This window comes from Babylonia areolata, chromosome 11 (assembly GCF_041734735.1).
Source record: "Babylonia areolata isolate BAREFJ2019XMU chromosome 11, ASM4173473v1, whole genome shotgun sequence".
NCBI classification, from domain to species: Eukaryota; Metazoa; Mollusca; class Gastropoda; order Neogastropoda; family Buccinidae; genus Babylonia; species Babylonia areolata.
This window is the reverse complement of record NC_134886.1, coordinates 13,528,494-13,544,766: the sequence shown is the minus strand read 5'-3', so window position 1 is coordinate 13,544,766 and position 16,273 is coordinate 13,528,494. Positions and strand designations below refer to the sequence as shown.

The following is a 16,273-nucleotide window of genomic DNA, read 5'->3' as shown; positions in this document are numbered from 1 at the left end:
TGGCTGCATTCCATCTGTCAGTGTGTTAATGTGTGTGCTGTGTGTTATGTATGTGTATGTCAGGGTGTGTGTATGTGTATATGTGCGTATGTGAAAGACGTACGTGACTTGTCGTGCAGAATACGTAACTATACAATGTACTGCGATGCTACCAAAATCGACACGAGACAATACTTTTTCAGACATTAAATCGAGATGATAAAGGAACCATACTGCAGTATCGTTTTACACACAACACTGCACCACACCACACCACGCCACGCCACGCCACGCCACGCCACACCACACAACACAAAACGCATTTAAACCAAACAAGACACCAGTATGACAAAAATGCAGCTTAAGTCGCTCATTCATTAACTCTATTGTTTTGTATTGTTTATTCCAGATCCACTCTGTCCAGACGCAAAGAGCCCGTGATGATGTAGGAGGCCCTTATGGTGGGAACACCCTCTTTTCCCTCTGCCAGAGTATCTGTCATCCTCCATTGGTCCCCTCTCGTCGTGTGTTTTAGTTTTCTTTAGGGATACTCCACCCTTATTGCGTTGCTTCTATTTGCGAGAAAACTTTATTTGGGTTTCTTCAAAGTTTGTTTTTGTTGGTATTTAGTCCATATTCTGTACTGCCATTGGTAAATACCCGTGTTTGTTGAGGTTACACAAGGAAAACGAACATTTGAAAGAACACGCGTATTTATCACATTTAAAACATTTTCTGGGTGTTATGCATTTCATTGCATCTAGTCATCTGTGTGCATCTCTTCTTCTTCTACTTCTTCTTCTTCTTCCCTTTCCTCATCATCTTATTTTCATTCTTTCATTCTTCTTCTTTCTTCTTCTTCATTTTCTCTTTTTCATCTTAAATATGCAGTGTTCTGTAAATGATAATTACAAATAACTGTATCTCCAGGGGTTTTTTTTCTGAGACTGCGTTGGATTCTTGCAGTGAAAAATAGGTATTATTCCTTTTAACTCCAAATTGCGTTTTTCTTTTATTATGTTTTGTCAAAACCAGCTGAAACACAGGGTGCTTTATCCCAAATGGATGAAATCATTACCCTCATTATGTGAAACGATTTAAAAAAATTTCATTATGAGAATACTCTTGTACATCCCTTTGCAAAGTTTCATGCTTTTGCTGAACCAAGTTAACCTGGAAGCAGCATTTCTCTTCAACTTTTTTTCTTCGGGTCTTCATCTTTCTTTATCTGACTTGCTAGATGTTTTTGCAATTCCGTTTGCTTACCTGTGGGTACTGTCTGTTAGTTTCTTATTTGTTTATTTACACGATTCGTGTGCACATTTAGTTATTTGTTTCTGAAATGTGATATTCTGTTCAATTAGCGCATGAGTCAGCTCATCAAATCGGTGATATTAACATCAGATGTACCAGTAGCTATATATTTAAAGTAAGAAATTAACCCTTCAGTATACACAATCAATTTTAAAATCTTCTATTGATAAAATGGGGAAAATGTGAATTTACATTTTGCAAAAATATAAAGCCTTCCACAAGTTAAAAATAATCAGAGGGCAGGTCTGCCATGTTACTTGTCAGAGGCACACACACACACACACACACACACACACACACACACACACACACACACACACTGCACACGCGCACGCATGCACCCACGCACGCGCACACACACGCACACGCACGCACGCACACACACACACACACATGCGCGCGTGCGTGAACACATGCTTGCAGACAAATGCATACACCATTTTGCAGCATGGATTCATTCCTAAAAATGTTTCATTTATCACCAAAAGATTGTTCTTTACTTTGACAAATAGTTTGGTGCAATATATATCAGTGATCATTTTCCGCATCATTTTCCAAAATTTCGATAACAAATAATTGTTTGGTTCACTCCAGGTTTTAAACGCTCTATATATAACGAGCTGATGGCAAAGGCAATCTCAGGGTATTTGTAGCGGTGTTTATGTTAATTATGTAGGTCATTAAATAATATAGCTGACTTGAACAATTTAATAAGTCAGAACAATAGTCCTTTTCACTTCGTTGATAGTGAATGAGATTCCACTTAGCCATTTTGCCAAACAAAAAGCTATATTATGCTTTCATTTTAAAACATATTTTGGATGATTCTCTTCGCTTTCTTCAGTGAAAAAATGCGTTTTTCATATCTGATATTTCCATTCTTGACTCATAAAATGTGATATGAAAAACCTCGTTTAAAAGTAATCCATTTATCCTACCTGTGACTGTATAATTCCAAAACAGTATAATGTCATCATGTCATGTTTTTTCATCCTTAAACGTTTTGCATCTGATCCCGTCAACCATGTACATATGTGCAATACACCAGTTTTGTGGGTAGAGCTTTTGTGGTCACTGTAACAAACAACCAGTTTGGTATTTGCGATTAATCTGACCTTGTTCTGACTGATAACTTTTTTCCGGAAAAATCACCTTCCCCAATATTACACAGCCTTTGACTTCCTTATGTTATATTTTGCTTCTAGTGACCTGTGATCTGTGGAGATAAAAATTGCTTTGAACGATTTGAAAAACAACATGTACATGATTCCTTAGTGTGATAAATGGTTCATAAGTCATGTCCATCACCACTTCTGAGTAGTGTGGGTGTTATTATACACGTTGTGACATTGAAAATGTAACACGAACAGACGAAGTCAGTGTTGTGTCCTGCATAGATTAGTGTGTATAAAGGTGTCTGCTTCTACAATCAGCATGCGATAATTTCATGAACATATTGGCAGACTCGTCTGCATAAAACTGTGTCATTGTATCCACCCCATTAAAACACATCATTATAATTGTAATCAGCAGATTTTCAAACCAGACTGTCATGTGAAATCGACTGTGCATTCCTCGTCATATTTTAGCTGTTAAGGTGTTCGCTGTTGTTTGTAATGATTCTTATGCTTTGTGAAAAATGCAGTCACGAAGAATGCAAACTTGAGAAATAGGTTGGAAACAATTTGTGTTATGTTCTATTTATCACCATAACATACAAATTAGCTGGACGATTATACCTGTATTCTCTCTTTCTTTTTTTTGTTTTTTTCATTTTGTATTTTGCCTTTTTGTGAAAGATTTAAGGCATATTAACAGTTTCAATGTTGCACACACTCCTCAAAGCAGAAACGATGAAGATTTAGTTGATGTATGTAGTTGGATGTGTTTTGTAATCAAGAAATCTTTGGAGGTTTTTCATAAAAATTTGTGCTGGAAAGAAAGAAAACCATACAGACCTCTCAGCAGATCCAGAGATTTCAAGTAGGACAAGATTCAAGCAGTTTTTGGAAACTTTCTACAGCAAATAGTTTTATAAACAAGTGGAGGATTTGACTAAAGGCAAATTAATTTTTGTTGAAGAAAAACATCAGTTGTATTTTTTCATTCTTTTGTCTGTATATATCATTTCCAATTTTACCAAGAATCAAGAATGAAACGTGATTCACATCGACTGTGTCTTGACAAGCAACTACAAGATTGTTATGAGTGGTAACCAGCCATTGACTAAGAAAACCATAAGATCACAAGTGCAGGGTGAAACCAAAGTCGTATTCCAGCAGTATTTCATCATGATGAAAACAATAGATCTGTATACTCACACAGTCAAGAAGTAATGTGAGAAAACTGATTTGTATATTGTGTTGCTCATGTTGTCATCAAAGCCAGAGTCTTGACCCGGGCACAGTGGTTGATGAAAACCCATTGGTTACATTTTGTCACTTCTTTCACGGAAAAAAAAATATCACCTGTTTGTTTTCTTTCACACACCAACTTGTTCATTCAATTGATTTCTTTATGTCGACTCCTGATATAATTATGTTCGAGTACATTGTGTTTGTTATGAACGTGACTTGTAATTTTTGGTCATTGTCGTATTGCATTGAAGTCGTTCGTTTCCTTTTTTGAATTTGTTAAGGGTTCCAGCATATTGTCCAAATCATTAGTTGACACGAAAGTCGCCATTGTAACAAAACATCGTATAGCAAATAGCAACACAATTAACCTGATCCATTATGAATATTGTCAGTGTTGTGCTACTGGCGCAGAAAAAGTGCTGTGGATCCCTGCTTCTTAGCTTTTTGTGTAACGTGATCGTGATTATTACCACCTCCAAATATAAAAAAAGAACTGGGCAAAATAGAACCAGCTTCTAAGAAAAAGCATTTACCATGCATCTTCTTTTATGGCCCACTGTCGTTTTGACGACAAAGGAGTTAAATGCCCCTGGTTCTGATCACTCTTTTTCTGTTCAGAAAATTTGTTCGAAAACAAACATATTGTAATATGAGTTTCTCAGTGGTCTTTATAATACTATTTTCTGCCGGAAATGTTAGCAGAATAATACCCACTTCATGTAAATCTGCATCCAAAAGAATGCAGTACGACAATTCACCTGAATGTTACCCAAAGAAATACAATGTAAGTAATGCAGTGTTATATGGAAGTTGATTTTCTTTCGTGACATATTCCACATAATTAGAACAGGAGATGTTTGCCAGTGGGGTAAACTTCTTGCATGTAAATATTGGTTTTATCATGTACAAACAAGATAATTTCATTGGACCAGTTTAATAGGGAAATGGTCAGTGTCTTTCGAAGACAAAGAATGAGAGAGACTTCCAAAATGTACCAAGTTAAGATAAATCTGGTGCGAGGTTTGGCATTTTTTCGTGTGGGATTTGTCAGCAGTTCGCAATGATACGAGTTTGCTCATATTTTGCGTTCACTATCTGAAAGTTTTTGGTCATTTGTGTGATCAGAAATTAATTGGCCACATGGAGTTATTGGGGATGTTGGTATGTGCAGCTTGTTACCTGTTGTGAAACGCATGGGTTGACTGGAAGGTAGAGTCCACTGTTACTTACAAAACGAGAGTTTAGAAGAAAAAAAACATGTTCACGAATCCAGCAAATTCATTCTGTGTTCGAATTTCTGTACGTTCCCATGTTATTTTACTCCGATATTTTATTGTTTCCAAAGTTTTACTGTTATATTGTTTTCAAAGTTTTACTCGTTTAAAAACAACAGTGCATTTGTCCGATCCTGTGTGTCAGTGCACGCGCGCGTATGCGTGTGAAGGGTGGAGAGTGGTTTGTTCTGTTTTAGCAACCTGTTATGTTTCATTATTTTTCAGCACGTAGCACCGGTTGGTTGCACAGTTTTAAAAGTTAACCGAGGATCGTGTTTTTCCATCCTTTACCAGTGCTTTACCAGTATGACGGTTACCATTGAATCACCAGTTTTTCTTTTCGTGACAACTTCATTACTCTTTCGAACACACAGGTGAAGGGTCCAATTTGTTGAAGAGTCTTCAACAAAAGGAACTGGCTCGATACAATGCGTATGGTGATAACCAATGAAATTAGATAAGAACTAAAGTGGGGGGCGTGGTGGGACTGGTAAGTTAACGGGGTCAAACGGGTGGGAGGGGTTCTAAACCAATATTTATTCACATTCAACCTGGTGTTGTAGTTTGTATGTGGACATTATTGCAAACTCATTTTTTATGATGCTGTTGGTTTTTCTTCCAGCCCATAAGATGGTGTGTTGTGAGGCCAAATATAAGGGAGTTGAAGACCAATCACATTCACAATATTTGTTTTTGTTTATTCATTCCTTTGTTTCTTTATTGTTTTACCTTTTCAATACGTGTTTGCCTGTCACAAAGACCTTCCCAGGCTTTATAAATAAATAATGTCATGTATCTTAATGGAAAAAACAACTGCTATTCTACAAAGTATGGTCATGTCATGTGGAACGTTATATAAAAATGTAACGCTGGCAAATAAATATTATTCGCAGTTATGACAGAAGTACCGGGTGGGGAAAAGTCACATCGAAATTTAGGACGTTCGAACACGCTTAAAGCTGCCTGCTACTGCTACGTTGTTCTGTCGACTAGGGAATGCGCTTTGTCTTCGTTCCCTTTCATCTCCTGTGGTTCTTCGAATAGAATCCGCCTGGTTTGGTCTGGAATAATCTGGAAGCCCCTGCAGCACGTCCTGATCAGATGAGTTTCACTTTTACAGTTCGCTTGCTTCCCAACATTTGTTAGAGCTTGTGATATGATTTTTGTGCTCCCCCTCGGATTCTTTTGTGATCATATCTAGCTGCGTCGATGGTCGTTTGGCATTGCAGCTCACAAAATAAACATACACATCAACCGTAGTGTGTTCAGCCTTTTTTTCTTTCTTTCTGTTTTTGTCCGTCTGTGTGTCTGTGATAGTACTTGAGTGTGTGTGTGTCTGTGTGTGTGTGTGTGCGTGCGTGCGTGCGTGCGTCCGCTGGTTGTATGTCTGTGTATGCTGGCTTACGTACACATGAACAATGCAGTATATTTGCGATTGAATAATGTAAAGAAATGTGATAGCAACACACGCACACACACACGCGCACGCACACACACACACACACACACATGCTGAGGAGAGAAGAGAGAGGAGAGGAGGGGATAGGAGAGACTGATAGACTGGGGGCTGATGATGCGTTGTCCACCAGGAAATAGTTCTAAAACAAATATGAAAACAAGTGAATATTGATCAAAGTGTTACAGTGCAATAAGAGTCCTGACTGAACGTGGATTGAAAGCATCTTTCGTGGCCCAATGTCATGGCTGAACACACTACCACATCGCACTGCGTGTGTAGAGGAGGGTAAACGTGTTCGTCAAACAGAGCAGTCCGCAAGGCCTAGGGGGTTACTGTACAGCCCCCCCTCCTCCCGTCCCATCCCCCCCAGCCCTCCCCCCAACCTCCACCCCACCCCAGGAATGATGTAGACTGGTCTTAAAATGTTCTTCAGAGTCTGCTGAACTAATTTGTACATGTTCCCAAGAAAAAAGTTGGGACGCACTCAGAGTTACTGCCCTCGGGACAAGACTACCCTCTCCCGCCACGGTCAATGAAATTAAGACAAGCTCAACTTCAAACCCTTATATATATATATATATATATATATATATATATATATATATATATTATATGACCACCACATATTACATGTTTTCTTTTTCAATGTCTTTTCTATTCGAATAAGTATCTAGAATTGACATATCTTCATTCATTCTTTCACAATTAAGGCTTTTATTGGCCTACTATCAAATCTTATCTGGTAACCTGTAATCCAGTACAACCTGTTCAGGGTCGGGTTGCCGGCGACTAAACCGGCACTCCCACTGCTCCCTTGCGGGACTGGTGAGGCGGATGGCTAGACACCCTTATGGAATTAAAAACGAGACCCATAAAAGGGCGTCGGCTCAGGAGAGCCACCGACGGCCATCTAGCTCCACCGTGCTGTGTGCATGCCACACGCAGTTGGCCCTCGGGGTGTGTCTACCCATGCATGTGAAGTCTGGATCCGGCAGAATCTGCGGAAGAAACCTATCGGTTCAACGGAGAGGAAGGCGGTTACAGCAATGCACTGTGGAGTGCAGAGAGCAAGATGAGACACCGAAAGGATATCTTGGTCATCCACTGCATCCGTGCTCATCCTCCAGTCGTCTCGACTTAGTCTTGCCACTGGAAATTGGTGAACCCGGACGAGAGAGTGAGGTCGACGTTGCGCAACTCCTCTTCACTTTAAACAAACTCATCGCGCAAGTCATCAGTCATCCTTAATGACCTTTCATCCTTCATCCTTTCATCACCCCAAGTCCTGTGGCGACAGGCGAGCGACGAAACGACAGGTGTGGGTACACTGGCAGTCGCAGCCGCAGACCTGCACGCAGGCGGCTCAGGCCATAGACCCTTCATCGACAAGAGCAGCGATGGAGCTTGGCAGCCGTCTGAGCGTCTGAGCAGCCCTCTTTAGGAATGCACTGCTCACCTCCCTGGCATGAGGAAGGGGCTAGAAAAGGTGCCCTAAAAATTGCCTGCTCCATATCACTCTGGCCAGCATACCGCGGCTGGCGGGGACCCTACATCAGCGGTCGAAACAAAGAGAAAGAAAAGAAAAAAACAAGGATCGTTCCTCTCACCATTGGTGCTTGGAACATAAGGACTCTCCTGGAAAGAGATAACGCGGACAGACCCTAAAGGAGAACGGCACTAGTTGCATCCGAACTCGCCAGATACAACATCGACATCGCAGCCTTGAGTGAGACTCGGCTTGCAGGCGAAGTCGAGCTCAATGAACGGGGATCTGGTTACACCTTCTTCTGGAGTGGACGAGGAAGCGAAGAGCGACGTGAGGCTGGCGTTGGCTTTGCAGTAAAAACAGCACTTGTCAGCAAGCTAAATGGAATCCCAAAGGGAGTCAACGATAGGCTTATGACCATAAAACTCCCACTGGCATCTGGCCAGAAGCACCTCACCATTGTCAGTGCCTACGCCCCAACCATGACCAACCCGGATGAAGTGAAGGGGAAGTTCTACGAGGACCTTCACTCTGTCATTGCTGCTATCCCGAAAGCAGACAAGCTCATCATTCTTGGGGACTTCAATGCTAGAGTTGGCTCTGACTACATCTCCTGGGATGGAGTGATTGGAAAGCACGGCGTGGGCTACTGCAACCCAAATGGACTGCTTTTGCTTCAGACCTGTGCAGAGCACGAACTGTTGATAACCAACATAATTTTCTGCCTCCCTACCCGTAACAGGACGTCATGGATGCACCCTCACTCAAAGCATTGGCATCTGATCGATTACGTCATCGTCAAGAAAAGGGATAGGCAAGATATACGTGTGACAAAGACCATGTGCGGCACCGAGTGTTGGACAGACCATCGCCTTGTAGTCTTGAAGCTGAATATTCGAATCCAGCCCAAGAGACGCCCCCAAGGCCAGAAGGCTCCAAAACGGCTCAACATCGCTAAGCTGAAAAACATCATCATCAAACAGACCTTTGTGGAGCTGCTGGAAGATCGTCTGGAATCCGCCTCTCTGGACAACCAGAATGTGGAGTCTGACTGGAGGACCCTGCGCGAGCTGATCTATTGTACAGCTTCAGAGACCCTGGGACCCATGACCAGAAAGCACAAAGACTGGTTTGATGAAAACTGTGATGAAATCAAGCAGCTTCTGGATGAGAAACGCCGTCTGCATCAAGCCTACCTGAGCAACCCAAAGTCCACATCAAAAAAGGATACGTACAATGCCATCCGCAGGACTGTTCAGCAAAAGTTACGTCAGCTGCAGGATAAGTGGCTGAGTGACAAAGCTGATGAGATCCAGGGATATGCTGACAGGCACAATATGAAGAGGTTCTATGATGCCTTAAAAGAAATCTACGGCCCAACATCCTCAGGATCATCCCCCCTCCTCAGTGCAGATGGGAATACCTTGATCACCGAGAAGGAGAAAATTTTCGAACGCTGGGCTGAGCACTTCAACAGTGTCCTAAATCGCCCTTCCTCCATAAATGATGAAGCCATAGACCGTCTCCCACACGTCCCCATCAACGAAGCACTGGACGATCCGCCAACACTTCTTGAGACCCAGACAGCAATCCGTCTGCTATCCAGTGGCAAAGCACCTGGTTCAGACTCCATACCAACAGAGGTCTACAAGGATGGAGGCACTGTGCTGACTGAGAAGCTCCATCAGCTGTACTCACTCATGTGGAAAGAAGAGACGACCCCCCAGGATTTCAAAGATGCATCTATCATTCACTTGTACAAGCGAAAGGGGAACCGGCAAGCCTGTGATAACCATCGGGGCATTTCTTTGCTCTCCATCGCAGGCAAGATACTTGCCAGGATCCTACTAAACCGCCTCACAGCACACCTTGACCAAGGTCATTTGCCTGAGAGCCAATGTGGATTCCGGAAAGAGCGCGGAACCACCGACATGGTGTTTGCTGCAAGGCAGCTGCAAGAGAAATGTCAGGAGCAAAATGCTGATCTGTTCTCCACTTATGTCGACCTCACTAAGGCCTTCGACACCGTGAGTAGAGAGGGACTGTGGAAAATCATGGCCAAGTACGGATGCCCTCGGAAATTTATTTCCTTGGTCAGCCAATTCCATGAAGGCATGCAGGCTCGAGTCCAGGACAATGGCGAAACATCTGCTCCTTTTCCTGTCACAAATGGTGTCAAGCAAGGCTGTGTCCTGGCGCCAACACTGTTCAACCTCATGTTCTCTGCAATGCTTAGTGATGCCTTCAGAGATGGCGATGTTGGAATCGGCCTAAAGTACCGAACAGATGGCAAGCTGTTTAACCTCAGAAGGCTTCAAGCAAAAACGAAGGTCATGACAGACATCATCAGAGACTTTTTGTTTGCTGATGATTGTGCCCTCAACGCTGGATCTGAAGCTGACATGCAACTCAGCGTTGACAAGTTTGCCACTGCTAGCAGGAACTTCGGCCTTACCATCAGCACGAGAAAAACTGAAGTTCTCCATCAGCCAGCCCCAGGGAAACCCCACGTTGAGCCCAACATCACAGTCAACGGTCAGATACTCAGTGCGGTGGAGTGGTTCACATACCTTGGCAGCACACTGTCACGAAATGTGACCATCGACGATGAAGTGAACGTCAGGATTGCAAGAGCAAGCGCAACCTTTGGCAGACTCTATGCAAATGTATGGAACAGAGGCATTGGTCTTGACACCAAGCTAAAGGCCTACAGAGCAGTAGTTCTCCCCACACTACTGTACGCCTGCGAAACTTGGACAGTGTGCCAACGACACGCCAAGAAGCTGAACCACTTCCACACAACATGCCTCAGGAAGCTACTGAACATCAAGTGGCAAGACAGGACCCCAGACACGGAGGTGCTTGCAAAAGCCACCCTTCCCAGCATCTTCACCATCCTGATGCAGTCCCAGCTTCGCTGGGTTGGACACGTGGCGCGCATGCCAGACCATCGGCTGCCCAAAAGGCTCTTCTATGGCGAGCTGCAACAAGGGAAGAGATCACACGGAGGTCAGAAGAAGCGCTTCAGGGATACTCTGAAAGTCTCTCTGAAAGCGTTTGATATCAACCCTGACTCCTGGGAGGAATCTGCAGTGGACCGTGACAAATGGCGCGCTGCTGTGCACAAAGGCGCCAAGTTGTGCGAGGCCAACAGGACTGCTGCAGTTGTTCACAAGAGGCAGGCCAGAAAGTCCCGGGCAAACGAGCTCCCTGACAATGATATGCCTGTCTTTGTCTAGATTGGACTATTCAGCCATCTGCGCATTCACAGATAGATTCATGAGCATCCCCCCCCCCCCCCAACACCAACGTGACCCTCCCCCCATCCCCCAGCTGGATGACAACGATGGTCATCATCGATCTCGATGGACACACACCATCAAATCTTCGACGAAGAGAAAGCGTGGGCTCAAAGAGAGGATTCCCGGTGTCTATGTCACTGGTCTTCCTGGTGTCCTCAGCAATGCTGTGGATGGCTGACTGTCTCCTAATTCTGGAACCGGTCTCTGCAGCGGGTCCTCCGGACTCTGGCGTCTCCTCCGCGGCGACCGTCCTTGGATAAGATACCTTGTCAGCCCGTGCTGTGTGTCAGGTGTCATTCTGTCAGTGTCATGGCGTGGTGGGGTTTTACATCTGTCACCCTTTGTACTGTTCTGTGTACGTTTGATCTCTGTCCCTCTGTTGTCACTGTCTTCATCAGGCACAGGTGTTTGTCTCATCTTTCTGTCAGTCTCTTCATTGTGTGCCTGCCACATATAGTTTGTAACAAGTCACCTTTATGGTGGCTATGTTCGTTCCCAGAGAGAGGGAGAATCGAATTTCGGTCCAGATTCAGATGCTTCATTCATTTTTCAGCATACATGAAGTCTGGTGAGAAGACGGGGAGGAATAAGTGTTAAGACACTTGCTTCAGTTTGCCGGAGCGAACTGCTTTTCTGTATGTGTGGATTGTATGTCAACCTGGTATCTTACTAGTAGCTTGACATTCGTGATGCATGTTCTTGTAACATATTGCTGCGCTGCCAGATTTTAGTGGGTTTTTGCTATAGAGTTTGTGTGTGTGTGTGTGTGTGTGTGTGTGTGTGTGTGTGTGTGTGTGTGTGTGTGTGTTGTTGTTGTTGTTGTTGTTGTTGTTGTTGTCGTCTGTGTTTCATTGAAATATCATTAGTTTCTCTCATTTGAATACAGTGAATCAAAATTCTTATCTAAAAAATGATGTCATAATTAATGTTTGTACAACTTTATTTGATAGACTGCAGAACTGATTTTGAATCAACACAAAATAAAACATTAATCAAGTTTAGGGGTAGATCAATTAGATATGTTAATGCCTGATTAATGATTAAGCATGGTATTTGTGCAAGTCCTCGAAAAGGAGCAAAAATGTTTAGGTGCACTTTTGTATGTGCCTTTAAAACAAAAAAACCGACGGTTTTCATTGAACATTCTTGGAACACAGGCCATACATTTTGAACAATACTGGTTTTCTCCCAGTTTCCGCCGGCATGATCTTAGAGTGAGTGTTATTTCTGCCGAAAGAAAAACAAAATCTGATTGTGTAAATTCATGAAAAATGCTTTCCTGTTGGGCGAAAAAGTATAGGCTAAGTATTAAAGAAAAATAAAAAAGAATTGATGAAAAAAAGAACGCTAGATCGAACGCTAGATCGAACTGAGTCAAAAGAATAGTCTCAACAGGCTCGTGCTTGTCTCGCCCTTGTGTCCATGCTTTTTAGAACACATTATTTACGCGCGTTTTTGAACCCATGAACTCATATTGATTGTTTCATCCTTTTTTTTCTTTAGATAAGCTTCTTCAAGCACGGATTTAACGTAGCACAATCATTCAAGTGTATACATTGTCATCCATTGTTCCTTGCCTCTCAAAAGATCTGGATTCGTAAGAAATCATTTACTTTCTATGCAATTTCAAAAATCTGTTTCAATTAATTTTCTTATTTGTCTGTTTGGTTTCTTTGTTTCATTTTATTTTGATTTAATGTCTTCATTTTTTCTACAGCTTTTGCTATGTTCTAAAGGCCTGTCTAGGCGTAGATCAGACATCTGCTTCCCTTTTTAAGCACTGGTCACTTGTCACTGGTCCTGAAAACTTTCTAGTTCGTGTGGGCGCTGTGCTGCTGGACGAATCACCAAAATTCTCCATTTCTGGCGGTCGTGGGATAGAGCTTGCGTTTCGGCCTAGCTCTTCTCTCTCCGCTCAGTGACCTTGTCTGCCCAATTCTTTCGCTGTCTGCCTCGTCTCCTTTTCCCCTGCACTGTTCCCTGAAGGATGGTCTTGGAGAGCCCGTCGGATCTTGTCACATGGCCATACCATATCATTTTCTTTTTTCACTGTGATTAGGAGGTCTTCATATCTACCAACGTGCTGTCTGTTGATTTTTCTTACTTCATTTGTAAGGTTGTGTTTGTAGATGCCAAGCAGTCTTATGAAGCTTCTCATTTCCTTCTGCGAAGCTCTGCTGCATGCATACGAGAAGATAAAGAGAACCAGTGTATGTGGGAGCTTCAGCTTTGTTCTGAGAGTGATGTGCTTGTCCCTCCATATGTGCTTCAGTCTTGCCAGTGCTGTTGCAGTTTACACAGTTCTTGCCAGTATTTCGGCCTCCACTGATGATGGTGCCAAAGTACTGAAACTTATTCACCGTTTCCAGCTGTTGACCGCTGACATTGATCTTGGCCTTGATTGAATCTTTGCAGTTTGTCATGAGTTTCGTCTTCTCGGTGTTGATCTCCGCCAGCCCATCAATATCATCACCGAATCATAGATTTGTGATGGTACGTCCTCCGATTTTGATAGTGCCTGGGTGTCCTTCCAAGGCAGCAGTCATTATACATTCCACGAAGATGTTGAATGTAGCCTGACTGAAGTATGAAACCAGTCGCCGACAGTTCCTTGAAAAAGGACTGCATTGTTAGCTCTTGTGCACATCTGTTTGATGGTGTTGATCGGCTTTCAGCCCATGTTGTACTTCTTAAAGGTTGCCCACAGTGCATGATGTCACACTCGGTCAAATCCTTTCGATGAAGACATGGCAGATGTTTTGTTGGTGCTATATTTCTCGCACAAAACACGAAGGTTGATAATCTGCTCTGTGCTACTTCTCCCACAAGTGTGAATGTGTGTGTGTGCGTGTGTGTGCGTGAGCTGCGATATGCAGGAACGTGTGTGCGTGTGGGGGTAGGGGTGGGTGGAGGGTGCGTAAGTTTATATGTTGGAACTCTGTGCTTTTATGTGTAGTGATATATATATATATATATATATATATATATATATATATATATAATATATATATAATATAATATAAAGAGAGAGAGAGAGAGAGTTCCGGACTCACTAAGGAATTACAGACCCGTTTCTAAATTTCCCTTTTTTCTCAAAAATCCCTGAGAAAGTTGTCCTTGCTGGACCTCTCGACCACCTCAGCATCAGTAACTCGAATTATCCATTTCAGTCTGCTTACCGCATTGGTTATAGCACTGAGACAGCCCTTTTCAAAATTGCGAACGATTTATTAACTTCTCTTGACAAAAACGAAACATCAATTCTCTCCTTCCTTATTTGCCTCCTTGATCTTTCGGCTGCTTTTGATACTATTGATCATCAGATTTCTCAACCGTCTGAATCGCAATTTTGGAATCTTCGATCTTGCTTTCTCATGGTTCCGCTCTTATCTGTCTGACCGGTCCAATGTTTTTTTCTGTTTGCGGTCTTTTATCCTCCCCTTCCGACGTACAGTTTGGTGTGCCACAAGGTTCTGTGCTTGTGCCCATTCCATTTGTTCTCTACATACAACCGACTTCCACCATCGTGAATCATTATTCGTTGTCCCACCATAGCTTTTCCGATGACAAACAGCTGTGTCTGTCGGGACCTCCGTCGTCTCTCACCGACTCTACTCAGGCCTGCATCTCCGATCTGAAGACACGGATGACTAAAAACAAGCTAAAATTAAATTAGGGTAAAACTGAAATCATGATTATCACCCCACAAAAACTTTGCCACTCATTCTTATTTCCTTCCTCTGTCTCCCTCAGTGGCACCGACATTCCTCTTTCCTCTTCTGTCCGTAATCTTGGTGTCATACTCGACCAGTCTCTTTCCTGTCAGCAGCATGTTGAAATGTATGCAAACTGTGTTACTTTGAAATTCGCAGAATTGCATCCATTTGTCATCTCTTGACTGAAGATGCAACCAAAACTATCCTCTGTGTCTTTGTGCTGTCCCGTCTGGGTTATTGTAATTTCCTTCTTGTTGGTTCACCCAGCTGCGTTATTGCTAGGCTTCAGAAAGCCCAGAACTATGCTGCTCGTCTTATCTTTCGTTCCTCTAAATTTGATCACGTCTCTCCTATCTTTCATGTTTAGCACTGGCTCCCAGTACAAGAAAGAATTATTTACAAAGTCGTCTCTCTTTGTTTCAAGTCCATTGAGGCTTTTGGTCCACAGTATCTTATTGACCTCATTCATCCTTACATATCTTCACGCCAACTCCGTTCTTCTTCTGACACCTGCATGCTTAGGATCCCGCCTGTTCAAACCAAAACGTATGGCCAACGCAGTTTTTCATACCAAGCCCCCACTCTTTGAAATCAACTTCCTCAGCCTCTCCGTCACTCATCTTCGCTCAAATACAGTCTGGAGACTCACCTTTTCCCCACCTGAATAATTGTCAACAGCTTATCCCTTTCCAGTATGAACTAAAATGACTATCAGTGAGTGTGTGAGTTTGAGAGTTTCAGAATTTTGCAGGTTCTATTTTTGATTGAGTACAAAACATGATTGTGTATTATGACGTTTTGATTGAGTACAAAACATGATTGTGTATTATGATGTGTATGTGCGTGCGCGCGTGCTTGTGTGTGTTGTGTGTGTGTGTTTGGGTGTGTGACTGTGGGGAGGGACGAATAATCTAATAATGTTTCGTATCTTGTGTCCAATTTTTCCTTTTTGATGATTATGTTTTTGATTTTTGCTTGTTTATTTGTTAGGTTTTTTTGTTGTTTTTGTTTTGTTGTGTGTGTTTGTTTGCTTGTTGTTGTTGTTGGTTTTTGTTGTTGTTTTTGTAAACACCAAAGACTTATTTTCAAGATGAAGCGTAAATGCTCAGATCTCTCTCTCTCTCTCTACATATGTATATATATATATATATATTCTTTTTAACAAGTGTGTGTGAAATAGGCGTGTGTGTGTGTGAGAGTGTGTGAGAGAGAGAGAGGTGGGGTGACAGTGTGTCTCTCTTTCTGTCTGTGTCTGGTGTGCAGGCACACGCGCACGTGCGTATGTGGACGTGATTTTCTGGATGCATCCGTGGTTGCTCGTTTTGACAGTTGTACTGAGAGTCGTAAGCGTAAGCGTCAGACAAACAATCAGTCAATGCGTATACG

At 42.7% G+C, this 16,273-nt stretch overlaps 1 protein-coding gene across 4 annotated transcripts in view; it reads left to right on the top strand.

Annotated features, from left to right (window-relative positions):
• The window catches only part of LOC143287552 (kinesin-like protein unc-104), a 123,257-nt gene extending 117,084 nt beyond the window's left edge, over positions 1-6,173 (top strand). For all 4 annotated transcript variants that reach the window (XM_076595634.1, XM_076595633.1, XM_076595632.1 and 1 more), the window contains one exon: positions 389-6,173. In XM_076595634.1, the coding sequence (XP_076451749.1) occupies positions 389-428 (40 nt within the window). In that variant the 3' untranslated portion in view covers positions 429-6,173. The remainder of the gene's footprint in view (positions 1-388) is intronic.
• Positions 6,174-16,273: the final 10,100 nt, after the last annotated feature.